The sequence below is a fragment of the Ursus americanus genome, chromosome 23 (assembly GCF_024610735.1).
Source record: "Ursus americanus isolate L20-20 chromosome 23, mUrsAme1.1.p, whole genome shotgun sequence".
NCBI lineage: Eukaryota > Metazoa > Chordata > Mammalia > Carnivora > Ursidae > Ursus > Ursus americanus.
Window position 1 is genome coordinate 24,118,026 of NC_142149.1, and position 26,864 is coordinate 24,144,889.

Sequence of the window (26,864 nt, forward strand, 5' to 3'; positions counted from 1 at the left end):
GCAGATGGTGGGGGAGGAGGCTGGGTGCGTGCTGGGGGCTGCAGCCAGAGACCAAGCTGGGCCTGGAGGGCCACAGAGCAGAGTGCCCACCCGGCGTGCTCCCTGGACCCTGGCCCAAGCTGGGGCCACTCCAACTGCGGGGGTACCTCCCCACGCTCACAGTCTCCAAGGGGTGCTAGGACTTGACCTTTGCTTTTTCTAAGGACTCCAGGGGTCCTGGAATTCCAGCAAGGAAACATGGATATGAGTGGGATGATGGAGGACGGGACCCACCTTTGGGGATTTCAGATCGGGGTCCTGCTCTTCCTCCCGGCCCTGGAGGTTTGCAGAGGTCAGAGATAATGAAGGACCCCGTTGGGATAGGAGCACGGTTTCCCAGCCTGGTCACTCCCTGAGTCACAGGGAGGGGAAACAGTGAAGAATGCAGACACAGCTTCCGGGGAGACCTTGCCCCCCTCAGTCCTCAGCTTCTCAGGCGGCTTATCTCTAACCCCAGCCCCAGAATTCAGCCTGGCCCCTAGTGACCTTTTCAGCCCAGGGCTCTGGCCAAAAGTTTCCTGTCACAGTGACTGGACAGGGTGTGTGTGGGGGGGTGCTATCCCAGCCCCTCTGAGTAAAGTCGAAGAGGAAAAAAACTGACATTATAACAAGGGAGTAGAGGCTAGACACCTAGAAGAACTTCCCTCCGCACAGAAGCAAGTCTTGCAGAAAGAAAGTGACTTTCAGCTGTGGGGAATAGGCTACTCGTTATTGACGTTCTTTTTGGCTGTAGGAATGGGTTTGGAAAAAATAACCTTTCTCAAGTCCAGGTCTCCTGGGGTTCAGGGTAGGGCAGCAGGCTCCCAGTGCCCGCTGCGGAGGAACAGGCGCCTTGCCAGAGGGATGGAAAGGGTAAGGTCCCTATGCCAGGGCCACCACCCTCTCCTCTCCTCGCCGAGAGTCCCTCCGCCCCCGCGTCCTGCCCCCTTCGTCCTAGGTCCCCGGGCTGCGGGCCGGCAGGGGAGGAGTTAACTCCGGAGGTACCGGCTGGGCTCACCGTACCTGCCGCCGCCGCCGCCGCCGCCGCCGGTGGGAGGGACGAGGAAGCGGGAGACGCCTGGGCGCCAGGAGCGCTCCAGTCTGGCGGGGTGCTGCGCGGGGAGCGGGCGGCGGGGCGCGGCGCGGCCAGGGGCGTCCGCCAGGGGGCGCGCCGCGACGGGGCGGGAGGGGCCGTCTGGTCTGGGGAATTAGCGCCAGGGACGGGCGCGCGCGCGGGTCCCCAGCACATCTGGGCGAGAGCGGCGCCGCTGGACCGAGGGGGGCGCCGGGCGCGGATCTGGAAAGGCAGAGGCACCGCGCGGCTGGGGCCCTTCGAGGCGCTCGGGGCTCACATCTGGGACCTCGAGAGGGGGCCGTGCCGCGCACAGCTGGGCCGGGGGAGGGGGGCGGTGGCTGCACAGCTGGACCGGAGGGGGCGGGGTCGGTCCCGGGCGGCCGGCAGAGGGGAGGGCCGCGAGCCGCCGGGGACTGGAGCATGGGACGGCGCGCCTGAAGGAGCAGGGGCGAGGCAGGGGCCTGGGAGCCCGGCAGGCAAAGAGGAGAGCAAGGGGCCCGAGAGCAAAAGAGGAGGATGCAACTGACTCGCTGCTGCTTCGTGTTCCTAGTGCAGGGCAGCCTCTATCTGGTGAGTGGCCCGCGGGGAGCCGCGCGGAGGGGCGGGGGCCCGGAGGACGGGGGAGAGCCCGGAAACTTTCTCCCTTCCCCCCGACATCCCCGGGATGGAGGGGAAGCCCGGAGGCCGGGGGAGAGGGCGGGTCCGAGGACCGAGACTGGACCGCAAGGGTTAATAGGGGCGGGGAGAGGGTGCTCGGCTGGCCCACCCACTCGGCCGCCGGCGGCGGGAGGTGCGGCCAGCACGAGGGAAAAGGCCAGCAGCGGGGCGCCAAGGGGGTTACCCGACCCCGTCCCGACGCCCCGGGACGCGCCGAAGGGGAGTGGGGGTGGGTGGCGGAGCTGACCATCTGCCAGGTCTGGGGCCCTGGGCTCTTCTCTGACCTCGGGGACCCCGAGGGCCCGGGACTTGGGTCCCCCGGCGCGCGGAGCCTGTCCAGGCAGGGGGCGGCCCCCCGCGGCCCCCGCTCGCGCCTTGCCTCCCGCTCCCTCCCTCCCCGCCTGTTGTTTTCCTCTCCTCTCCCGGCTGCGCGCAGCCCGAGCCCCACAGGACCTGGGCAGGCGGCTCCCGCCCCGGGCGCCCGCGGCAGCTGAGCGGAGCGCCCCAGAGCCCGCTCCCCGCGCGCTCGCTCGCCGAGTCCCCGCCGCCCGGGACGCCCGGGAGTCCCACCCCGGCCCCCCGCCCCCAGTCCTGCCGTAGAGAAGCCTCGGCCCCACATCTGGACCTGCCCGTTTCCTCAAAACAATGCCCGCCCCCCCCGTGCCAGTTCTCCCTTGCCACAGTGTGGAAGCACCCTTCCCTTCTCTCCGCACCTGCGGCCCTTCTCCCCACCCTCCAGCCATTCAGCGGCGACCCCCAGGGCCAAGTAAACACGCGTCTGCAGCCCCGGGCCCTCCTGGCTGTCCCTCCACCCTACCCCTGGGGCCTAGCAGTCAGGGCCACCTAGCACACCTCTGAGGGCATGGCCCGAGCCAGAAGGGGGGGGGCATGAAGACCCCCAGGGGCCCCTTTGGAGCCCTCCAGAGCCCTGCCCTCAGGCATTCCCCCATTCTCCCAGAGGCCACCGCTGCCCCTAGTGCTGGTAACACAGACACAGAGGGCGACTACTCCCTTTAGAAGCTGAGTAAGCACACACCGGGCGGCTGCCCTCAGGAAACCTCGTCTTGTCCCTGATGCCCTCCTGAGCGGCCCGTGTCTGAGCAGGGTCACGCTGTCCTGCTGGCCCTCCCCACAGCTCCTCCAGGGGGCCTTCCCAGGTGTTGCCTGTTGCCAGAGCCGGTCCAGCAGAGGCTGGCCAAGCCTTGGCAGTTTGGCACAAGATTCCAGGTGGGGGTGGGTTTGGACAGAACCTCTGTAAAGGGACCTATCTGGTGCCTGAGGCCGGGAGTGAGCGGTGGAAGGGGAGGGCTGACCCTATGTGACTCAGCCTTGTAGGGATGCCACCTTTGAATCCTGGCAGCCTCATCTGTAGAATGGGCATAAGAACTCCTGCCTCGTGAGCCGTAAATGTCCGGGGAACGTCACCATCGGTGATCCCCAGAGTTTCTGACCTTCCGTATCTTGGCCATCCTGGCTGTGAATTCACTCTCAGGCTCCTCCTAGTCCTTCTGCCAAAAGAGAAGCCTCGGCGCCATATCTGGACCTGCCCTTTTCCTCAAAACCATACTCCCCTCCCCCGTGCCTAAATCTAAACCGCATTTGTGCATGATAGAAAATGTCACTGGGCTCTGCTTTCTTCGTCCATTGTCTTTTGGTTCTTTTAGCCTCAGGGGACAAAAACCCTTCCTAGGGTTAAGGGAGGTGGTGTCTCATCGGGCACACTAGGAAGCGCCAAAAAGCAGGGGCTGCCTCTCTCCGGTCAACCCAGGGGCTCTCCCAGCAGAGGGATGGAGCTTTCCTGTTCACCTTGTGAATTTCTCAGAGGCAGGGAATTTCTTCTGTGAAATTGTGACCTTATTGCCTCTCCTTGAGACGGAGGGCTCCGTCAGCACAAGGCTATGCTTCTGATATCAGAGGAGGACTCTCCCAAGATCCGGAGCTGGGCCTCCCCCATCAGACTGGAGAGTCCCTAGGGGCAGGGACTGTGTCTGTCTGGTCCACTGGAGAGAATTCTTGATCCTCTTTCCAGAATTTGAGCAGTGGCCAGAGGCAGGATGGTGGGGGGAGGGGATGGGGGTGACCCGAATGTCAGAAGGTGAGCTGGGACCATGACACAAGCCAGCATGTACACCCAACCCCTAGCGTAAGTGGGTGATGTGCGGGTGTGGGGAGGTCCTTCAGCCTCAGGTCAGTGGAAGGGACAGGCTGTTGGTGGGAACAGGGACCAGAACTCCTGGGCCCTTGGGGGACAGGACTCTCACTCTCCTGCCAACTCCCTCCACAGGTCATCTACGGCCAGGATGATGGCCCTCCCGGCTCGGAGGACCCCGAGCACGATGACCATGAGAGCCAGCCCCGGCCCCGAATGCCTCGGAAGCGGGGCCACATCTCGACCAAGTCCCGCCCCATGGCCAACTCCACTCTCCTAGGGCTGCTGGCTCCGCCCGGGGAGGCATGGGGGGTCCTTGGGCAGCCCCCCAACCGCCCGAACCACAGCCCCCCACCTTCGGCCAAGGTGAAGAAAATCTTCGGCTGGGGTGACTTCTACTCCAACATCAAGACGGTGGCCCTGAACCTGCTCGTCACGGGGAAGATCGTGGACCACGGCAACGGGACCTTCAGCGTCCACTTCCGACACAACGCCACGGGCCAGGGCAACATCTCCATCAGCCTCGTGCCCCCCAGTAAAGCCGTAGAGTTCCACCAGGAGCAGCAGATCTTCATCGAAGCCAAGGCCTCCAAAATCTTCAACTGCCGCATGGAGTGGGAGAAGGTGGAACGGGGCCGCCGGACCTCGCTCTGCACGCACGACCCGGCCAAGACCTGCTCCCGAGACCACGCTCAGAGCTCGGCCTCCTGGAGCTGCTCGCAGCCCTTCAGAGTCGTCTGTGTCTATATCGCTTTCTACAGCACGGACTACAGGCTGGTCCAGAAGGTGTGCCCGGATTACAACTACCACAGCGATACTCCCTACTACCCCTCCGGCTGACCCTGGGCAGGCCACAGAGGCCAGGCCGGGGCTGGAAGGACAGGCCTGCCCACGGGGGAGGCCACCGGGCTGGATGCTGGGCAGGGCAGGGCAGGGACCTCAGGCAGGGAGGGGGGTGGACAGGAGGAGATGCCGCGTGAGGCCAGGGCCGAGTCTCCAGCGGTGGCGGGGAAGGGGTCCCGAGGGCTGGCCCAGCCTGCGGTGGTGGAGCGACTGGGACGCGGGCGCGCTGGGGGAGGAGTGGGCTCTCTGCGCAGCCCCGCAGGGCTTCCCCATGGAGGAGCAAGAAGATGCTGGGTGCGGGAGGCTTCTGGGGAAGGCAGACGAGTGTGGCCCCAGTAAAGGGACGGAGAGGAGCCGAAAGCCTGGGCTCCCTCCTTGCCATCCTGAGGAAGAGTGGCACCAAGGAGAAGGGCATTTCGTCACCGTGGATGCCAAGTAGGCGACAAAGGACGGCAGAGATGGGGCTGCCTGGGAGCCAGCTCCGGGAGGGGGGAGGGGCAGGGGGCAGGACGAGGGGGGCCCCCCTGTAAGCCCTTGTCCTGGACTGTGGACTGAGCTTGGCTTGAGGCTGAAGTGGTGACCCTTGAAGTCTTTCTGATGTCTTGACAAATAGACCCTCTGTTCCCAGGCAGGCCATCGCTTTCCAAAATTCCCTCTCCTGCCATGGCTGCGTACCCCCGCGCCCCCGCCCACCCTCGTGCTCCCGGGACACACATCCTTAAGCTGAGACAGAGGGTGTTTGTGGTTCTCCCAACACCAAGGCCACAGACGGGAGCCCGCCCTTGCGCTGTGTCCCTCCGCCACCCCACCCCCTGCTGGCTCCTCTGGGAGTGTCCTTGTCTAGCCAGCGAGCCTTGCCTGTCGGCCTGGGGCTCCCCTGGATAGAGCCGGCACCTCCCCTCTTGGCCCGTGGGGCTGGGGGACGCCAGACTGTCAAGGGCCTGCTGGACCTGTTCCGTGGTGTCTGTCTGTGGGTGGGGGAGGGGCGGGCGGGGCGTGGAATCACCTGATAGTCAACTTCTGTGTGCAGAGTCTTGTTTTGGAGCCGGGAATAAAGCTTTCCCGAGTCACTGGATTCCGAATTGTCCGGGGAGGGAAAGGGCCCTGGGTGCCCCACCATCAACCAGCCTCGCTCAGACGGTGGCAGGACGTCTCCTGGAGACCAGAGCTGCGGGGCTCCACCGGCTGCTGGAGCTGTTGCTCACCGAGGACTCAGGGCTCCCCTCTCCGGCCCCCTTTCTGGAGCTGTCGGGAAGGCTGGGCGACACTCCTGGCGGGGGCGGGGGGTGGCCGCCGCAAAGCAGCCTGGGGAGGAAAAAGCAGGTGGTATGGGCCCTTGTGTTCCACATTGCCTCCCTAGGTTCCATCTGGGTGGGCCCGGGGTGGGGGACCGTTGCTCTCACCCGGTCAGTATTTTGCTCCGTGGCCTCGGAGCAAGTCCATTCTCCTCCCTGGGGCTCTTTCTGCTTCTTTGTGAAAGGAGGAGCTTGCCCAACCCAGAGCTTCTCCAGTGTGAGTGGGCATCTGAATCACTGAGTGTTGGTTAACACATGCATTTCTGGGCTCGAGTTTCTAATTCGGTAGGTCTGGGGTAGGGTGTAAGGATTTGCCTTTCGGACAAGGACCCAGGTAGATGCCAGTGCACCTGGCCCAGCGACCGCACTGTGAGGACCACTCATATGACCTCTCCGTTCCTCTCTGGCTCCCTAACATGAAAGGACACCTCTGAGGCGCTCTCCCAACTGTGACTTCCGATGCTTCTCCTGGGGAAGTCTCCTGGGAGGGTCCTTTCAGAGAATTGGGATATTGGGGTTTCAGTCTGATGATGCACAGGGGTAGGAACAGGCTGGGTTGGGGGAAGTGGGGACAGAAGGAGGCTTGAAAGCAGCCATTCCCCTGCCCCAGCCGAGAGGAGGGCCTTGGGGGTGGATGTCTGCCGGTGGTGCCTCGCCTGGGAGTCAGCTGGGCCCTTTGGGGCTCAGTGAGCAGAACGCTGAGTCCCAAGCACCAAGATCACAGTGCCCTCTCTAAGGTCGTCCTAGGTCTGCTCGCTTGGGAGGGCAGCACTCAGGTCCCCTGGGTCCCTTTTGGCCATGCAGCCACAGCAAGGAGAGTCCTAGCATGAGGGGAAGGGGGGCCTGCCATCCCCAGCCTGTCTCCTCTGCCTACCGGCACTCAGCACGGCCCAGGGCTCCTCTCACTGCAGAGCAGAGCTGGACGAGGCCTTCGCAGCCACCTTGCTGTACGAAGTGACCCAGAAAGGGCACATGATGCAAGCTCACACTCGTGTCCCAGAGTTCCCCGGCACTATGCCTCCTGGGGCCGCCTCTCCTGAGCAGAGATTTGAGACACTCCCCCCACGGGGCCATGGGGACAGGTGCTCAGAATTCAGACAGGCCCAGGGGCTCAGGCTCTGCCCTGGTGGGGGGGAGGGCTGGGGGCTGCTGGAATCTGGTGTGTTCTCTCACCTGCCGATGCCCCCCAGATCCCACCACCTCCCACAGCCGTGTGGGCGCTGGAGGAAGAGAAGCTGGGCAGGGGTCCTGAGCCCTCCTCACCTGGCCTGGCTGAACTATCCGCAGGACCGGGGGACACTCTGCCCCACCCCCTTGGCTCCACTTTCGTGGAGAGCCAGATGCTACGGACAGCTGGAGGGCTGGCCCGCCTGGCACATTCTGCCTGAGCAGGGGGTGGGTTTGATTTAATAACTTCATTTCACCCTTGCGCACACTCCGCTGCCTCATCCCTCCTTTTCTGTCTTCCCCGCTAACCTGGCTGCGCCTCTCAGCTGGGATCCTGCTAATAGATTTTCCCCTGAGTTGTAATTCTTTTGGAACAGACCTCTGGGTCCTGATATCCTTGCCACCACCAGATATTTCCTATGCCCCCTTGGGCCTCACAAACGTAAGTGGTCTACCCAACTCTCATTACAAAGGCGCCAGCCTCTGCTCCCCTATGACATCTTCCCAGGGGCGATGGACCCCCAGTCCCTACCAAGCGCTCTCTGATTGTCTGATCTTGCCTTTCAAACACAGGAGGGCAGATTCCTCTGGAATGAACCTGTCTCCTCTCCCAGAAGGAAGCTCTAGCTCCTACCCCCACCCCTGCCCTTCAGTGACAAGGCTTTTGGTCCCGAGGTCCAGCCCCCTCTCCCCCATCTGCTCAAGCTAGCGGGGGAGCTGCCCCAGGGCAGAGTCCTTGTCTCCTTCATCTGAATATGAAGGCCCATATCGCCCTATGGACTGAGGAGGAAGGGTCTGTAACCCCACATCCGACTGAAGAGCCGGTGAGGCCAATCTGTGCCTCCCCCATCAGACTGGGGTCTCCCGAGGGCAGGAACTGCAATATGGACTCGGGTGGGAAAGCTTGCTCTCAGCACACCCAGAGGCTGCCTCCGCCCTTGGGCCTTGGGCACAGGTACTGTCGAGGCCTCAGGGTCCCCATCCCTGATGGGGTGAATCTTCCCAGCAGTCTGTGAAGCGAACAAGAGGGAATCCATGACTGGCAGCAAAGCCCAGTCTTCCTCTGAATGAAGCTTATGGCAAAAGCAATAGGTGTCTAGGTCCCTCCTCTGTCCTCCTTCCCCCTCATTTCTCTTCCCCGGCATGAGCAAGCGGGAACTGAGTCACCCTCTTCCCCATCCTTGGCAGGGATGCTGGTGACCTTGCGTGTGGCAGTCTCCTGAGGCGAGGCCCGTTGCTCAGAGGCTGCACGAGGTGGTGGGTGGGTAGGGAAGTGGGGGAAGGGGGTGTATGGAGGTGGAGGCAGCAGAAGGTCAGAGGGTGACCGGGGACCTGGCTTATCAAGCCGGGTAGGTGTAGGGGGCTGTGGGAGACACGATGAACCAGTTGCTCTGGGTTGGGAAGCGATCCAATGCCGTGGCTGGGAGCGGGAGAGAGAAATGTTACTTCCAGAGACTCTGAGTCCCGCCGTACTGCAAGGAGAACCGGGGGCTGGGGCGACAGGCAAAGAGACGCCCCACCAGCCCCACCAGGAGGCGGCAAGACTGGGTGGGGTGGCACCTGCCAATTACGCCAAAGTCCTGGAGCGGCCGCTGCCGTCATCCGCACAGTGCGAACGCGGGAGGAGACCTGGCACTCAGTGTCGGGGGCTGGGCTCTGGTTCCACGGGACCCGTGTCCTGTCGGCCTGCCAAGCTGAAGAGCTGACTGGATCATCTAAGCGACAGATGCCTTCTTCAAAGCGCTCCGGTCCATCATCTCGGGGCCACCTCCCAAACCACGGAGGCTGCCCCCGAACTGACATGTGTCCTTGCAGGAATTGATGTCTGCGTCCCGATCCTGGGTCTGGAATTCATTAGCTGGGTGGCTTTGGGCCTCCTTAGTTGAAAACCTAAGGGCTCCTCCTACATGGGAGCAGTGGGGGGGAAATTAAAAGACTTTCCTCGACAAATGTTACCTCTTCCTCCTTTGTTTTCGGACGTGGGTTTACGACAGTTCAGCCTTGCTCCTGGAGTAGCTGGGCGGGAGGGCCCCCAGGCTGGAGGGAGGAGACCCGGCTTCCTGGCCTGGTTCTGCCCCATAACGCAGGAGGCAGAGGCCGCTCATTGTCCCTAGGATCCATTTCCCCCTTTTCCATAGGAATGGAATCCTCAGTGTGTAGCTGGGCATGTGGCTGCCTGTGATGACTAGTATTATCTCTCTGCCTCTCTTGCACCTAGATGTGGTCATGTGACTGAGATCTGGCCAGTGACACGTAAGTCAAAGGGTTATTTGGCAACTTCTAGAAAGACAGTTGATAGGGCAGTTGAAGGACAGTTCTCGCCGCCATCTTGGACCGTGGGCCTAAGAGTCACATCCTGGAAGAGGCCGAGCGAGGAGCTAGGGGAAGGCTGGGTTCCTGGACGCCTCGAGACACAGGAAATGGTGTGGAGCAGAAACACCGCGCTGGCCCTGGGCTGCCTCCCCCTTCAGACTTCTCTGTGAGAGAAAAATCAAATGTCTGCCTTATGTAAGCCACTGTGCTTTGGGTCTCCACTTCTCACAGTTAAATCTATCCCCGCCTGACCCGGTGGCTGTGTTCGAGCACTTTCCTTCTGCGGACCTGTTTCCTCACCGGGAGAAATGAGAAGATGCTGACGGATCTTGCCGCGCACCAGACAGGTTTTACGGGCTGGCGGGCAGGAACGAACCTGGGAGAGCTCTGCTCCTGCCCCCGGCTCCCTGGCATCGGGGCACACACACAGCCTCCATTTTCGGAGGTGGAATGAGCTGCTGCAGCATGGCCGGGAGCCCCTGGAGGGCTCCGAAGGGTTCTCCACCCCATCTGAAAGGCCTCCAGTCCCCAAATTCAACCCCCGCATGTCTGAGTCCCCATCCACGTTCCGATGTTGGTGACACACAATCCTCGTTAAGGGCCTGGCTGATCCCAGCCAGATGGGATCCTAATTTAATTAAAACCCTTTAATTACCTGCAACAACACAGCCTGGGAAGTCCGATGCAGGAGGGGCCCTGTGGTGGGAGGGGAGAGGGCAGGGCAGAGGAGGGGCTGCCCTTCCATCACTCCGCGAACCCAGGCTTTCGGGATGGTTCTTCCACGCGGTGGACACAAAGTGCATGGAACAGCCAGTGCAGCCCCTGCCTCTGGCTTGGTCTGCAGCCGAGCCGGGGAGCCGGGCCAAGCAGGCCCTGGGGAGCGGAGCAGCAGGCTCTGGAAACCGACGCTGTCAGCGTCGGTTTGGTGCTTGCACGGGGACCGCCATAGGCTCCAGAAGCTCAGTTCTGAGCTGCCTGAGACCCCGGCCCTGCCCAGGGCGCTCTGGGTAAGAGCGGGCATGCTTCCCATCCCTCCCAAATCAGCCCAGCTTAAGAAACAGGGGTCCCTTCACATCCACCCAAGGAAAGCCATGCCCCCGAGAATAGGGCCTTCCGTCCAGGTGTCATTGCCTGGGGAAGGGGACGAAAGCAAGAGGCTTAGGTGGGCTGCAGAGGGCCACGTTGTTTCTTGGGCACCAGTAAGGACCCCTGTGGTACTGGGCCTTGACTGGCTCCTCCCTAGAAAGCCAGAAGGAAGGGGCCCAGGCCAGGCCAGAGCCCACCAAGGCTGGCAGGGGCAGATTCTGAAACCCAGGCTCTGTGAGCCAGGCTATTCTTAAGCCTTGTGGACATCAGTCGCTAATACCCATCTGTTCTCCCTTAGTGCTCATTCATTCAACAAATACTGTTTAATCAAGCCTCTGAAAGTTCCAGCAGGTCTCCATGGTGCCAGGAGATCCAGAAGAGGGTTCGGTTCGCACTTGAGCCACGGCCTTCAAGGAAATGTTCCGTTGGGGTCAGCGTGATGTCAGTGGTTGGAATTGGAGCAAGAAACCCCAAGGTGAAGGAGACACGCAAGGGGAAAGATTAGGAGTCACTAGGCCCTCCCACTCCATACCCCAAAGGTTCTCCTTCCAAAGCCTAGCTGGGGAGACTCCGTGCTTTGCTCTGTTGGACATACTCCCTGGGACTTAGGCCTCTCTGCTCCCGCCCTTCCCACCCCTTTCCCCTCTTCCTGCGCTCAGCCTCACCCCGTACTCCGTCTCATGTCCTCTGCTGTCCCCCGGCCCCCACAGCTCTCTCTGAAGATCCTGCTCCTATCTCTGACTCAGGTTGAGTCTGCAGTGCTGTGACTCTGGCAACTTGGGGACTGTAGCAATAGGACATGCGGATATCGCCCCTAGACTAATGACAGATGACACAGGAGCTGTTGCTCCCTCGGAATGGAGACTCCGTGAGGGCAGGGGCTATGTGCCACTGGCCAGCTGGCCCAGAGGCTCCCCAGGGGCACATTCTTCCCCAGGGCCTAGCTAATGGCCTACCTGCAGCCCAGCGTCCTGCACTGAACCTCCACGCCCAGGCCTGACCACAGCCGGGGAGGGGGAGTGACGACAGGAGGGCGAGCCGCTGTCCCCAGCCGCCATGCCCGACCTCCTGGCTAGGAGAGAGGCCCAGCCCTCCACCCACCTGTCCCTGGTATTGTATGTTGTCTTCTCTAGAAGGGGTTTCAGAGACCCAGGTTAGTTCCTGGGGCACAGTGAGGGGTAGGGTCTCCACCTGAATCACTGAGAGTCATGGGAAAAGCCGGGGCCTTCTGGATCCTAACCCAGTACCCTCTCTTTCCATTAAACCAGGCTTCCTCACCCCAGATCCCCTTCGTGGCTTACAGTGTAGCCCCACTGGGAGAGGAATGGCCTGCTCAGTCCCAGGGAACCAGGGCTCCCCCACCTTGGCGTCAAAACAAGGCTGTGCCCCGGCTATGATGTGTTTGAAGAGAGTTTGGTTTACATCTCAGTCGCATGTGATCTTGACCTACTCTCGGCTGGCTTCTCTGGGCCTCGAAAGGTAGTTCTTTCCCCACCTGCTCACATGGTCCCTGTAACGAACAAAGGGACTCTGTGAATGGTGGCGCCGTGTCAGGGCAGGCCTACTGGCATCTAGCACGCCTCGCCCTCCCACCCACCGGCCGGGGCCCATGGGCATCCCAGAGCCTCACAGAAGGGGGAGAAAGCTGATTTCTCTTTCTTTTCAGGGGTAGACGGTGTAGGGCAGTGGTTGCGAGCATGGATCCTGAAGCCAGGCTGCCACTTCCTCACTGTAGAGCTTGGACAAGTTCCTGAACATCTCTGTGTCTCGATTTCCCCATCTGTAAAATGGGGATGATCTTTACCTGTCGGAGGGCTGTTGTGAACTGGAATGTGCGTAGCAATTGGAAGTGTTTGGTACTGAGGCCGCGATCTGGTGAGCTGCTCTGAGCAGTCCCACACTACGGCCTCCCCATCTTGGCCAAGCCTGGGAGGGAGGAAGGGAGAGTGGGAGGGAGGGAGAAGAATGGCCATGGGCACACTCATTTCTTGCTGCAGGAAACATGTGCAGGAGAAAACCCCACAGGGGAGGTCAGAAGTCTGTCATGTCTACGAAAGATGCTGCATACAAAGGAATCTACTTTTGTTCTCCTCGATTCTGGCTAAGAAACGGGCCCTTGGTTGCGTCACTGCTGCTCCTTGGGCCCAGAAGCCCACGTCTGCACCCCAGAAGCCCTGTGGTGCACTAAGGAGGTCCATGGTGACCTCCCCGCCCGGGACCTCTACTTGGAAACATAACATGAGGCTCAGAGAAAGCAGGTGGCCACAGGGTCTTTATTTAGAAGCACGAATTACAGAGCAGCCAGCCAAGCGTACTGCGACAGGCTGCCAAGGGCCCCCTCCTGCCTTACCTTGTCCTACCCCCTACCTTGCCGGTCTTCGTCACCTCCACCCGTCACCTCCATCTGTCACCTCCACCCTACGGATCAGTTTCTCATCAGCCAAGGCCCGCAGTCCCCTGTCGGTACCCCTGGGAACTGGGCGTGTGAAGCCTGCCCATCTCGGACTGTACCCCTGAGGGTGAGTCCCCCTGAGGACTGGGCCTCGCGTGACCCATTTCTTCCACACTTTGAGAAGGGCCAGGGGCATGGGGTACACACACAACCTAGCCGGTCGATCTCGACTCCCAGACGACCTCCGAACTTCACTGCTATGGTGGGAGCGTTTCGCAGGGATAGGGACAGGAAGGGAAGAGACACAGGTCAAGAGGCAGCTAACCCCTGCTGGGCGGCGTCTGCACGGGACTAGACGGAGCCGGTTTGGGGAAATGGGGGCTAGGTGCGGGATGCGGGAGCACGCACGGAAGGGTACACAAATGCCCCATTTACCAGTCTTGGCAGCACCGGGCCGGGGAGGGGGGGCTGCTTACTCAGGCTCCGCCGTCTGCCTCCGCTCAGCGGAGATCGGCACAGGAGGGCTCGGTGTGGGCAGGCTTTTTTATTTTTTTAATGCGGCAGGATCAGGCTCAAGATGTCACTCCAGTGAGCCGGACTGGAGACGGGGGAGAGAAATGTCTCGGGAAACAGGGGAGAAAGAAATGGAAGCTTCCATGCTCCAGGAGGAGGGAAGGAAGGAAAAAGGAAGAGGAAGCCAAGAAAAACGGTGTGGACAAGATGGGCTTGGCTTAGCGGCATCGTGCATCTTTCCCCGGCTCCTCAGAAGCCAGCCAGAGCCTGAGACACAGGGCTCCTGGGTCCCAAGGGAAACGCCGCCCCCTCCCCAGGCCCTCTCCTCACATCTGCGAGCCCAAGGGCTTCTGCCCCGCCTCCTACCTTCCTCTCTGGAATGCCTAATGTCAAGCGCGGCTCGCTTTCCCAGACTGTGACAGTGGTGACAGGGGTGATCATACGTGCGCTATCCCAGGTGACTGAAAGATTTGGCGCGGGCGGACTCCTTCCCGAGACCTCTGTGGACGCCCCCTCCGCCACACACGCCCGCAGGCGAAGAGTGCCGAGCCCACCGGGCACCAGGCCCCCGCTCGACGCAGGCCCTCTCCCCACGGGTCATGCTGCTTCAGAAGATCCCCCCATGCTCCCCAAGGTGCCCAGTGCAGTGTCTCACCAGATTTATATTCCATTCCCAGAAATCCTAAAAGGGAACCGATTCCGAAGGCTCTATGTGGCATAGGCTGGAACCAACGTGAAGTACGTGGTGGTAACATGAACAGTAGCTGCAGTTTACCTTTCCGGAGCCCTTGTTCAATGGCAGTCACTGGATTAAGGACTCGACCTGTGTTTTCTCATTGATTTCCCAAGAGAAATCTCTGCAGTATGCCCATTTTGCAGATGAGCAACTGAAGGCTTACACAGGCAAGTGCTTTGGCCAGGACCACGAGCGGTGGCGGGAGTGCAGAGCCAGGCTCCCGGGCTCCATACGCTGGGCGGCCAAACACCGGCCCGGGCTGGACCGTCTGTGCTGCACCCTTCCCGACCGCCCCCCAGCCACCAGTTCAGACCAGTCCTTCACCCCACCCCGCTCCCAGCAATTCTCAGCCATTGGCCTTATTCCCTACTTAACACCGGAAAACATACAGGTCCCCAGGTGCAAATTTGCTCAACTTCCCGCCCTCACACAAAGGTGCCTGTGTCTGCAGGACTCTCGTCACACCCAGAGAGGGTATCCCTCCTCTTCCTTCTTAAGCCCCCAGGCCCCTGCGTGCTCAGAACCTCAGGGCACGGATCATCCCCTCTCTACTGGGGCCTTCCCATCAGCTTTAAACAAATAGGTTTTGTCCTCTGGGAAAGCCCACCTCCCACTCCTCATTTCCCTCCTCCAGGCACTGCCTGAACTTCTTCCCTTCACAGCCATACCTGAAGCCCGTGCATGTCCTCCCGGCTCATCACTCACCGGCCCCCACTCCTCACCTCCCCCTGCCCTGGTCCCTTCCCTGAATGATCCTGGCTAAGGTCACTGATGACTTCCAGGTTGCTAGCTCCAATGGGCATTTTTAAATTCTTGCTCTTATTCAACAGCATTTGACACTTGGAACTCCTTCGTCTTGGTCCTCCTGACTTTGATTTTCTTCCTATCTCTGGCCACTTCTCCTTCGTGACTCATCTTCCTCTACCGGCCTTCAGAACTAAGGGTTCCTTAAGGTTTAGTCCAGGGCCCCCTTCTCTCCTCACTCTGTACTCTTCCTTGGATCCAACACACCCAGGGCTTCAGTTCCATCTATAGACCAGTGTCTCCAGGACCTTCTCTCCAGTCCGCATCTCCTCCCTGAGTGCTAGGCTCATACATTCAACAGCCCACGTGATGCCTCCACTTACTTGGATTTCTCATGGCATCTCATGATCAACACGTCAGATGAAATCAGTGATCTCATTTCCCTTCAGCCTGTTTATCTTCCCATCCATCTCTTTTTGGGCGACTCCATCCTGGTGGCCTCTTTGTCCCAACTCTATCCAACCCATCATCAAGTTCTGCCAAATGTGTCCCCTAATCTCTCTCAAATGGATCTACTTTTCAGCTCTGCCACCTCCTCGGCCTTCCACCGTCCCCCACTGCCAACACTGACTTTCCTAAACTCGAGCCAGAGATCTTATTAAAATGAAATCTTGTCACCCTCTTCTGCCTAAACCTCTTCAATGATTTCCCACCGTTCTCAGTTAAGTACCTAAAGCCTACATGGGACCTAGGGAAGTGCTCCCACCACCGGCGTCTAACTCACTGTCACGCTTGACCGCAGGCCAGCCACCCAGCCACCCAGCCTTCCGGCTTCCTCCGGCGCACCGGGTTCCCTCCCAGCGCTCAGGACTTCACATGTGCCCTTTTTCCTGGGCAGAATGTGCCTCCCCCACTTTCCAGGCTGACAGCCTTTCACCCTTCAGCTCTCATTTCAATAGCTGCATTCTTAGGGAAGCCTTCTGGATCCTCCAGATTAATTTCCTACCCACAGGCTCTCCCAGTGCCCCATACATCTCTTTCAGAGCACTCAGCACGGTTTGACAACACATATTTGTGAGATCATTAAAGACACTCTCTCCTCATTAGACTCTAAGCTCCATGGAGGGCAGGGAGCAGTTAGTGGGACTCCCTGTTTACCCCTCCGAACTAGTGCAGTCCCGGGCACATCATATATTGAATGTATGAATGAATAGCAAAGAAAACAGAAGACACTTCATTCTTGCAAGGCTACACCGAGGCAAGGTTCTTAGACTTAGGTCGGATGGAAGGCCCTGGGGATCACCCAGTGGTATGCTGACCACTCCCAAATTCTTGTGCTCCTTCGCTTTTGTTCAGAGGTCGTGGGGGCAGGAAGGGTACTCAGTGATCACATCCCTGGAATGACTGGAGATGACACTGGACCATGTTGTCAGGCGATATGCCTATTTTTCATCAGTGGTTCAATAAAATACTTCTAGTACTGATAAGAGATAGAAATTAAATGTATGTTTACCCAGAGAGACTAAAATGTGTAATAGGACTATTGCTTCACGTATCAATGTCGGTCTATCTACAGATGTCTTAACACGGGTTTGAACTGCATGGGTCCACTCACGTGCAGATCTTTTTCGATACGGTGCAGTACTGTAAATGCATTTTCTCTTCCTTATGATTGTCCTAATAATACTGTCTCGAGCTTACTTTATTGTAAGAATACAGCATATAATACACATACCAAATATGTTCATCAACTGTTATTTGGTAAGGCTTCTAGTCAACAGGAGGTTATTAGTCATTAAGTTTTGGGGGAGTCAAAAGTTATATGCAAATTTTTGACTGCACAGTGCGGGTGGGGGGTGCCTCCTAACTCCCTCGTTGTTCAAGGGTCAACTGTACTTCATTTTACCATTACACTAAGGAGTTTAAGGCGTTTGCAAGCGCTGTGGGATAGCAGGAAATAACGAGGTGCACAAATGTTGGGAGGACAGGTTTGAACCCACACCAGTGGTGTGTGCTGGAGCCGGTTCGCGCTGGCTCTCTAGGGCAACTGAATTTTGAGAACTGGTTGTTAAATAGCCAATTAAAAATTAAATTACATTCATGTACGATTAACAGCAAAGGTAATCGATGCTCCAAATTCATCTCTTCCGAATTCTTTCACATTCTACTGCTGCCCGCACTCTTGAGTTTCTAGGTCCACTGCGTCTGCGCGGCAGAAGCACCGGGCAGCAGTGAGCTGCATGCTTTCCGACTCCGCGCTCCCCTAATGTCACCTTTGAACTGGGCCCCAGTGGGAGTATTTATACCGCGGAAACTGGCAAAGCTACCAATCACGGCGTGTATTTTGGGGTACCGAATGTTATACCTTTTCGTAGCTCACCGCTGAGCCAACCCACTGGCTCCTTAAAACACTGTAAAGGTCTCTAGTAAACGTGAGGCGAACTTTTACTTGGAAGATGGAGAGGTTGGAAAAGTGGAGAAACATATGTCTGTCTAAATTTAGGATATCATTCTCAAAATTGTGTTAAGGGCTGAAGGTGATTGTTTTCATCTTCAACCTAAAGCTGTAATTATTCTACATACATTTTATTACAAATATCAGTTACTGAAGTGGAATTTTATGGAACACCCTGTACACCATGACTTCTAGACAAAAATAAATGTGTTGACTAAATCGAGGCCTAAGTCCTTAAGAGTGGGCGGGAGAGATTCCTTTTCTCTCTCCCTGCCAAACTTCTGGAAAGCGTAGCTTCTACTCATTCTATATTTGCTTACCTTCTCGTCAGTCTTGGCTTCTGCCTCCTGCCTCCACCATTTGACAGAAACTGCTCTCAGGTAACCACTGACCTCCTTACTTTGAAAATTCTGTTCTCTTCTCCTTGGTTCTCAATGTCATGACCTCTCTGCTTTGTTTCTGAGGGCCACTCCCCTGCCTCCTCCGTTGGACTGAATTAGTACAGCACCCCAGTCCTAGCCTGGCATGACATGTGGTACCCCCTGGGTGCTCGGCCATTGTTTGCTGAATCGCGGGCCTGAGTTTAACCCCTGTGACCTTGAACATGTCGTCTCACTTGGCTGGATGTCTGGTGTGCTCAGACATCAAGAGGGTGAACCGTGTGGGGGGCCCTTCTTTCCCTTTGGCTTGTCAAGAGCTCACCTTTAAGGGTCTTGAGAAAGCTACAACTCGCCCCATTTCAACTGAGCCTCATGAGCACGTGTGTGTCCGCGTCACTGCCAGGCAAACTCTTGGGTTTTCATTTTCTCTTTGGGCCTTGGGCCTAAGCCCCAAAGCTACTCCTTTGCCTTCTGTTGCTTCTTAGCTCAGAGCCAGGTTGAGTGACCTTGAGGAAGTTACGTTGTCACCTTCCCAAGCTATACGATTGGGATGAATGGGAACCGTGCAAGACAAGCTGGCAAGTGTTCAGAACTCCTGCGAGATCTGTAAACCGCGGGTCCTGCTGCTACATTCCTGTACTCGAGTTACGTGTATTTTATCTTCATAATGTTTTCCCCCTAGAGTTGATCCCCTTCAACTCCTTCATCATTTCTGTTGCTTGTGCTGAATTCCCTCAAGTCTAAAATTCTTTTTTTTCCTAGAGCTGCAGGAATCAGAACCAAACAGCATTCCAGATGCCACTTTCCACTCCAGCATTACGGGATTTACAGAGGGAGAGTGAGCATCTCGCTAATGGCTTAGCGGCATAAAGATCCCATCAGTCAACAACATTCAAGTTTCTGCTCTCATCTGGAGGTCAAAGCTTCTGGTTCTCCCAGCTCATTATCCCAGATACTGATCGTCCTACATTTGCTTTCTTGCTCACTGCCTCCGTGAGGTGTCCACCTATTGGGTCAAAGGCCCCGACGTGGTGCAGTCACCTCTGAAATTAAAAGGGGGAAAACACATCCACCCTGTGCATACACGTACATAGAGAGCAGTCCGACGGTCCTCACCTGAATGTCAGATTAGTCAGCAAGCCATCAGAAATGAATCTAAATGATGTAGGGCAGAGTTCCGTGAAAAGTCATGAGATAAAGGAAACACACGGGGCCCGGGCTGATTAAAAAGATAATTGGTGGTGGAAAATACGGTTGGGCTCCAGCCAAGAGTTTGTCTTTGGCGAAGATAAACCAGAGGATCCAATACAGTCATGTTGGGGGATTCAGCTGCTGTTCTTTTCTAGGAGTTGAGGAACCAGAACAAAGCAACAGTCAGTTTCAAAGTGCAGCTCGACTCCCCCTCTGTTTGTTGTTCTGCTCATAAACATACAAGCTGTTTCCTTTCATCTGCACAGGCTCGCACAATACGGAGAACCCACAATAGGTTTAAACCAGATTTATAAATGGATGTGCAGAATGGGGAAGCCAGAGATCTTTTGGCCTAAGAAAGGATCTTGACGTCCCCGGCTAGAATTAAAAAAAAAAAAAGACAAGACTGTCTTCTAAAGACCCGCAAGCCCAGCAGATGAGCCGGTGATAAGGGAGAGAGAGGCCTGTCTCACCTGAATTGTTAAATCCCATAAAGGTGTTTGGGATGCCTAATAGCAACACGGAGAGCTTTCCTCTCCACACAGGGAATGGGAAAATTTTCCACGGATGGCCAGATATAGGGGGGCTGACCACAGGGACGAGGGGAGGTGGGGAACGATGCCAGATACTCTATTTGGACCTCAAACTGCAACTCCAAAGGTTTTGTGAAACTCCTTGCCTGAAATATTGTTTTGATAAATAAGCTATATCCTTGTGGAATTGAAATCTCCAACTGTTCCACTGGCACGGACATCTCTGCAGTGACAGCACATGCCCCAGATTGCGGAGTTAACTTGAATTAAATTTCAGATGTGGGGGAGCTGAGGGAGGGGGTGGTGGCAGTGGGAGGTTTATGAACAGTATGCTGGGGCTCTGATGTTGTCATAACCAGATGGCTTCGACTGTATCATTTAAACAAAAACAAACACGTCCAGAAATAATATTATAATGACAGGACAAGCATCGAGCAGTTTCACCTGCACCTGCAGTCCTAACAGCTTTGTACCCACAGTAAAGCCCACATTGGAAACGCCAAAAATAGTGGAAGATCCCCAGAGACCTTCATCCTGACGAAGCTTGGTACCAGGCCTGCTCTCCTCCCGAGGACATGCTCCCTGAACCCACCGGCCCCCAACCCGCAGCTTTCTGTGAGTGAGGAAAGCGAACGTGAAGCTAGGCGGGTCCTCTTGGCCCCTCGGAAGAACAGGACAGCTGACGTATCTTTTGAGAGCTTTGCTCTTGCTATTCCCACAGGAAGGAAGCTTCGCCTCAGATTTCGTATCGAAACTTTTCAGAAATGGAACTTCCTCCCGTTACTTACATCATCTTTTCAGGGTACCGTTATCAGAACTGTCACTCGACAGTTGTGGGATCTGACTCATGTCACTTGCCTTCTCTGGGTTTCCACTTCTCCTCGCGATAGAATGGGAAGGTGCTGTCACTCGGTTGTTGGGAAGTTTGAATGAAATACTGTATGTGAAGGTTCAGTGAAAACCGAGAAGAGCTGAGCGAACGAGCGAGTGCAGTGGCCCGGGGGGCCACACGGGCGGTTGAGACCGCGTGCATGCTGGAGCCCCGGACCAGTGCGCTGACCTGGAAAGCGGGGATGAGGTGGCACAGGAGAGCAGCCACAACTCGGAGCTCAGGACGCTTCCTCACATACGTGACACATGGGAGGAAACTGAGAAGTACAACGGAGTGGTTTCTAATAAGCACGTCCTGTGTGTGACTGTGTCGATGCTAGACCACAGCTAGTCCATTCTAGGGCTGGCAACATGAATGAAAACCGGAAAATCTGCAAAGGCCAAAGTCACTAAGGGAAATGGAAGGTGGAATACGCTGAGTGTCCATCTCAGGTCAAATAGTACACGCCTTGGCCACGTGGCCACTGCATCTTCCAGTGTGTCCCACTGTCCTGTCCTGTCCAACACTGCCGTGACAAAGGCAGAGCAGCCCTGGAGTGCCCTTGTGAGCCCACTGGGAATTCAGACATTAACTTTTCTGGAAACACATCAAGTCAGTGACAGAACCAGTCAGAGATAATGATTTCCCTTTATTTAATCTCCACAGTCACGTCCCCTTGATCTTTTATAGTTAGCTAGGAGAAGGGAGATTGGGAGTTAGGTGTTAGAACACAGTAGGGCATAGAAAAGTCCACTCCCATCACTTGCCTTGGCAGAGGAGGGAGCCTGATCCCTCATTAGAATGTGGCTTTCGAGAAACTCAAGGAGGACAAGACACTAGTAGATGCTGGGAGCTCACAGAGGCAGCTCGGGATGAGGGAGACGCGATAAATCCCCACGGATAGACATTTCACGTATAATCTGTGTGAGCTGAAGGATCAAACGATGCCTCTGAAATCCCTCAAGGAATGCAGACCCAAAAAACCAGCCAGGTGAGTGAAACAAAAGACCAGAGATACCACACAGTACAAAATAGTAATTATTTATATTTTCAAAAAGAAAAAAATTAACATTTGGAAGTTCTCCCCTGCAGGAAAGGGGTGACTTGGAAGGAACAGGACTGGCTCCTATGCAGGTGGCAAGTCAGGTACAAACAGCTGAGCAATCTGGGCTGGGGTTTTTGTCACACAGCATTATAATAAAATTTCCTTTTCTTTTCTCTTCTTTTTATTGTTTTCGTTTGTGTTTTATTTTTTTAGAAAAGGGGGGAGGGAGGAGAAATAAAATCAGAGAAAAATGCCAAAAAACATTTTCCACAATATCTAAAAACAGAGAACCATAGTTCTTGTCAAGACAGCATGAATTCTGGATGAATTATTTTTTCCAGTTTTCAACACCAATAAAGATTTTTTTGCAAAAGCCACCACATCAGAACACGCATCTTCCAGCTCAAATAACCTCCTTCCCCTCTTGCCTTCACTTGTCATTTTTCATAAAAGGATAAAAGGATGTATTCTGTTCTGGCAAACAATAAGTGCTAACAACAAGAGAGCTCTTCTGATACTTGTGTGGTGGTGAGGAGTTGTCGCAAATATCCAAGTTTTAGCACAGCTGGATGGACTAAAATTTCTCTCAACATAAATACTACTGGAATCCACAAACTGATTTTTGAGAAATTCTGCAAAAATCCTTTCTTCTTTCCTTTTCTGTTCCCTTCTCTTAAAACTAAATGTCCTTTTTTTTTTCTTTTTTTTTTCTGTTTTGCTCCAGGCACCTGACGATCGGTTCTGCTCAGTCAGATGCAGACAGGTTTCTCCGAAGTACCACCGCTGGGATGTCCTCAGGGCCGGCGCCTAAGCTGAATCCCCACAGTACCAAACTCGGCCAGGCCAGAGGGAACACAGTGACGCAGCAACAGGGTTTTCATTAGGTTGAGCAGCCCCAGGTCCCGGGCCCTTCCCTCCCCCCACTTCCCCCAAGTTTATTTAGTGCTGTTTTAAAAGTCTGGGGGCCACGATGCCGTCTTTTGCCCCCACAACAGAGTCAAAGCTCCACAGATTGCGCTGTCTACCTGGTGGTCAGTGGCAGCAGCAGTGGCTGCCGCTGCAGGAAAAGAAACGGAGTCTTACGACAGGCGGGCTCTTAGGACTGCTTCAGGCGCTTGCGTGGGGGCCCCAGGAAAGGGCACTGTGCTGAAGCCAGGGAGCGGTATGCCTCAGCCACCAAGTGGGGGTGTGACACCACCATTGACTTCCACCCGGAGGTCTCCAAGACATCTGAAGCATGACTAGGAGAAACGTGGAGAGACGGATTACCAAAGGCGCACGAGAGGGAGGGAGTCAACAGCCCCCGGGGCAGTCCAACCTCCCAGAGTTCACTGCAGAGGGTGCCATTGCAAGAACCTTCAGGCAGCCCTGAATATACACAGAGTCTGTCTGACAACGTGCAGACAGGTGACCAGGTTGGGGCGGCTGCAGCTCTGAAAATCTGCATTTTGAGCCCTGATACTCTCAAATACAAAAGGTGAAACGTTCCTCAGCCCCTTCTCTACATCGTCAATGCTCTTTATATCCACTGGTGACGCTAATACAGGGAAAGAGCGAGAGCTCTCCTGGTCGGGCAGCTCTGAGCTCCCATCTGGCTTTGCCATTATTCTGGTCCCTGACCACAGAGCAGATCATAGCCTGGGGCCTAGTTAATCAAAAAGGAGGGGGTCATAACCACACATCTAAAGAGCACCAAGCAAGCGTCCAGCACGGAGCAGGCTGTCACTAGAAGGAACATTTAGATGTCCCTTCCCACCCACCTTTGCCGTAATTGGTAAACTCCTTCGAAGCAACCTTACATCGAGGAAGCTGATTCCTGTTTGGGGGTCATTTTCTGTGTTGAGTAATGTTCACCCATCAACCCGGCAACCTTTTAGACCTGCCTCAGCCCAGAACTGCTGCTGTGAGGGCTTTTTAAGGCCTGCTTCTCCCCCTTTGGATTTTCCCCAACTTTTGTTCTCCAACAGGCGAGGGAGTAGAACATGTGCCGCTGAGAATTACTGCAGAAGGTAATACAGCCAGGTCTTCCGTCATTCAGGATGAAGGCACAGATCCACTGGAATGAACACTTCCTTTCCCAAACAGTATTTAACAGCCTCGACTACTGGTTATCCCTTCTCTTTTCCCCACTCCACAACCAGCTGTTAGATACGTTCTGCTAACCCACGCAGAACACACCTCTGTCCTCCCAGAGATCTACATGTCCTCTACTAAGCCCAGGAGGGGGAAGGGAAGGTGCTGCCACTCGGGGCACACAGCTTTTCCAGGCCAGCTGCTTATCATGCCATTGTTTCCCCTCACCGCGAGGAAGGAAAACACCTCGCTCACCAATCGGATTAGCCCCACAAGACAGAGCAAAACCATCTTCCACCCTGCCAAGCTGAAGGGAAAGATGAAAACCCTCTACTTACTACTACAAGGGGCTAATGAAGCCACTCGCCTGCTTTACTCACTAATTCAAAGTCTTTCTCCTTTCTCTAGCCAGCCCAACTCTCCTGAAAGAACAGCTTTTAAGATGCCGACTCACTAGTTGATGAAATCCACTGCCTGAGTTTTCAGCTGATCGGCGCTGTGGAGGTCAGCCAGGATGAGGATCTCTGCGGCGTTCTCCACGGAGAGGTTACTGCAGAGGGCGTCCTCACACATGACCTTCAAGCGCTCCAGGGCGTACTGTAAGACACAAGCACGGCTGTGGTCAGGGCGGGAGCGCGTCTGGGCGGCCGCCACCGAAGCTGTGCTCCTCAGCGGGGCCCCACGGAACTGGACTCCCGAGCCAGACTGCACAGAGCGTGGCCAGGCTACTGAACTACGGCAGCGAGTGATACGGCCCAGGCACGCCCCAAGGCTGAAAGGAAGACCGTGAAAGTACCGAGCGTGGCTGCCATTTAAGTTCTCAAGTCTACCGACTAGAAAAATGGCCATTAGGGAGTACACCCACACCCTCAAGTTCACCTGCCCCAGGAGGGACTCACGTGTTTCTTGGACCACCACCACCTACCCTCCCCTACAATGAGGCGTAAGCCTGCTTCAAGCCAACGGGACATTACTTTTTACATTTCTGCTATCCTTTCAAGTCACAGCCAAACTAGTGTGAAGCACAGTCCTTTCTACTTAAGCGATGTCACCAGCCCGGCAGGTCTCCCAACTGGCCCATTGGGCTATGAAAAGGAGCCCCGTGGGGACTGTCACCAGCATCTCTGCCACTAGCTGGTCCTGAATGAGGGTCAACCAAAGGCCTTCTTTTAAAGAGAAAGGGATAAATGGAGTCCTCTTTATTGGGGTTGAGGTTAAGATTCTCAGGGTAGGAACAAAGCAGCAGAGACCCTAGATCCGGTTTTGGTCTAAAAACTTTCTATTTTCCAAGGGTATAAATGTTCTGGAAATGAAGGTCCAGGTTAACACTGGGTTCCTCTGATCTAGTTGATTTGTTTTGATGCCACTGTACTATGTGCTCTCGGTTATGAACTTACGAAGGAACTTCAGGAGTGAGGAAGAGGAAGGGATAAAAGGAGGCACAAAATAAAACATCACTGATCAGTTCAGAGGAGAGCGGTTTGCTTTAAGGGTATCCACAGCGTCCATATCGGTCCCATCTTGAGGACCTCAGAACTCAATGACACAATAACTCCTTCAGGCTGAATCATGGCAATCAAACCAAGACAATTTTATTTTTATGAATTCTGGGTGAGGAGGCATATCTGTTGGCACTGTGATCTCCTGCAGCAAAAAGAGAGTTTTATTGGTTTTGGTGCAGCTTTAATTTTTTACATTTGAGTAACTGGAAAACAGTTTCCATGGAAAACAGGAATGACACTACACAAGCAAGAAATTAGGTTGCTGTTTTTGTTTTAAAAGGCTGGAAAAGGTTGAGTAAATGTTCAGTCTTTATACAGTGCTGCACAGAACATTCCTCTTATCCTTTCTCGATACATTCTTTTAAAAGGACTTTTACTGTGAATAGTTCTGATCCCTACTGCATAATTAGACAAAAGTAGCCATTCTTGTCCCTTGGGGGACAAAGTTTTTTTCTTAATTATGCTTCTGAAAAACCTGCCTAATGGCTGTACTTACCCAGGAGATTGAAATTGTGTCTCCCAGGCCTGGCCGACGTGTTTTGTTTTGTTTTTGGTCTAATTACACGTGTCCCCCGGAGACTGGAAAAGCTCAGAAGAAGCTGTTTCAGCCTCTTGGGTAAATTCTAGATGTTTAGATCCTTCCATGAAAGATTTCTTATTCTGTTTTCCTGAAGCTCACAATGAGGTGTAAAGGTAAAAATGTTTTCAAATAAGCTTGGAGCAAAGACTGTCTGACAGGAAATTCTGAATGGGATTTGAAAATGCACCCTACACTTACTTCTCATTCATACATTTAAAGCACTGCTGTGATTCGACTACTTTATCTTTTAAAACTGTAAGTTAACACACTGTACTGAAAATACCATCCACAAAATGTCAATTAGGCTGATCCCCATGCTCTGTGTACTTATGGGGGTTCCCCAGTAGGTTCTCTGGCTGAGGAACAGGAATGAAAACCCAGGAATGACACAGACGTCAAACCCTGGGTCTGAAAATATATACTGCTGAGCCTCAGTATTTCTGTCTGAAAAGTGGGCTTTTTGATACTACTCATCCTTACAGGAGCTAGAAGATGAGGGGGATAAATACCTGGGGTGTATAAACTTCACTGCACATCAGAAGGCAGGTGAGACAGGATCATTATAAAGGCATGTTTATAAAACACTGTGGCTTCTACCTCTCCAGAGCTCACAGCATATATTTTCATACTGCCTCCACTGAAAGCAAGATCTCTGTGGTCAGAGCGGAGCCAGACTGGGAGGGTAGGGAATGCTCACATTGCCTAACTGGATTCATAAAATCTTGAAAGGATACGGCTACTATTCAATCCTTTCAAACCTAATCAATGAGGGTTTACGGGCCTCATCCTCTACAAACACTCCCAAAAGCTGATCAATAAAGATAAAGCTCCACTGTCTTAAAACATGCACTTCCTCTGTTCTCAAGGTGCAAAGAAAGGTGGAAGGAGACTCCTCCTCTGGGGAAATCCTGGGAAGGCTCTCGCGCCCTCGGGTCTGAGCCAGCTCTGCCCCCAGATGGGCGCCGCAGTGTCACGGCAGGAAGAGGAGCATCACTTCCCGCCGGGAACGGTCTTTCTCCCGGGGTCTACTACTGGCCACGTATAAGCTCTTTGAAGAAAAACTCTGCAGGAAAAAGTGCCACCCAACCCCCCAGCTTGTGCTTCCTCAGACCACAGGGCCTTGGAGGACAGGTTACCGAGCTCTTTGTGACACACCTACATAATGAAAGTCAGTTTACCGAGATGTGTTTTGGGGGACACTAATCCCCAGCGGTGATTCTTGAGGAAAAGGATTTCAGGGTTGACT

The 26,864-nt window shown here is 55.3% G+C and overlaps 2 protein-coding genes across 3 annotated transcripts in view; one reads left to right on the forward strand and one right to left on the reverse strand.

The window, feature by feature from the left end:
• The first annotated feature begins 1,453 nt into the window (after positions 1-1,453).
• Positions 1,454-5,997, forward strand: NXPH3 (neurexophilin 3). The gene is made up of 2 exons (XM_045813742.2): positions 1,454-1,663; positions 4,035-5,997. The coding sequence occupies exons 1-2, from the start codon at positions 1,610-1,612 to the stop codon at positions 4,737-4,739; spliced, it is 759 nt and encodes a 252-aa protein (XP_045669698.1). The 5' UTR covers positions 1,454-1,609; the 3' UTR covers positions 4,740-5,997.
• Positions 5,998-21,443: 15,446 nt separating this feature from the next.
• SPOP (speckle type BTB/POZ protein) overlaps positions 21,444-26,864 on the reverse strand; it is a 63,763-nt gene continuing 58,342 nt past the window's right edge. For both annotated transcript variants that reach the window (XM_045813720.2, XM_045813719.2), the window contains 2 exons: positions 23,991-24,133; positions 21,444-22,704 (listed from right to left, as the gene is read on the reverse strand). In XM_045813720.2, coding sequence (XP_045669676.1) covers positions 22,560-22,704; positions 23,991-24,133 — 288 coding nt within the window. In that variant the 3' untranslated portion in view covers positions 21,444-22,559. The remainder of the gene's footprint in view (positions 22,705-23,990; positions 24,134-26,864) is intronic.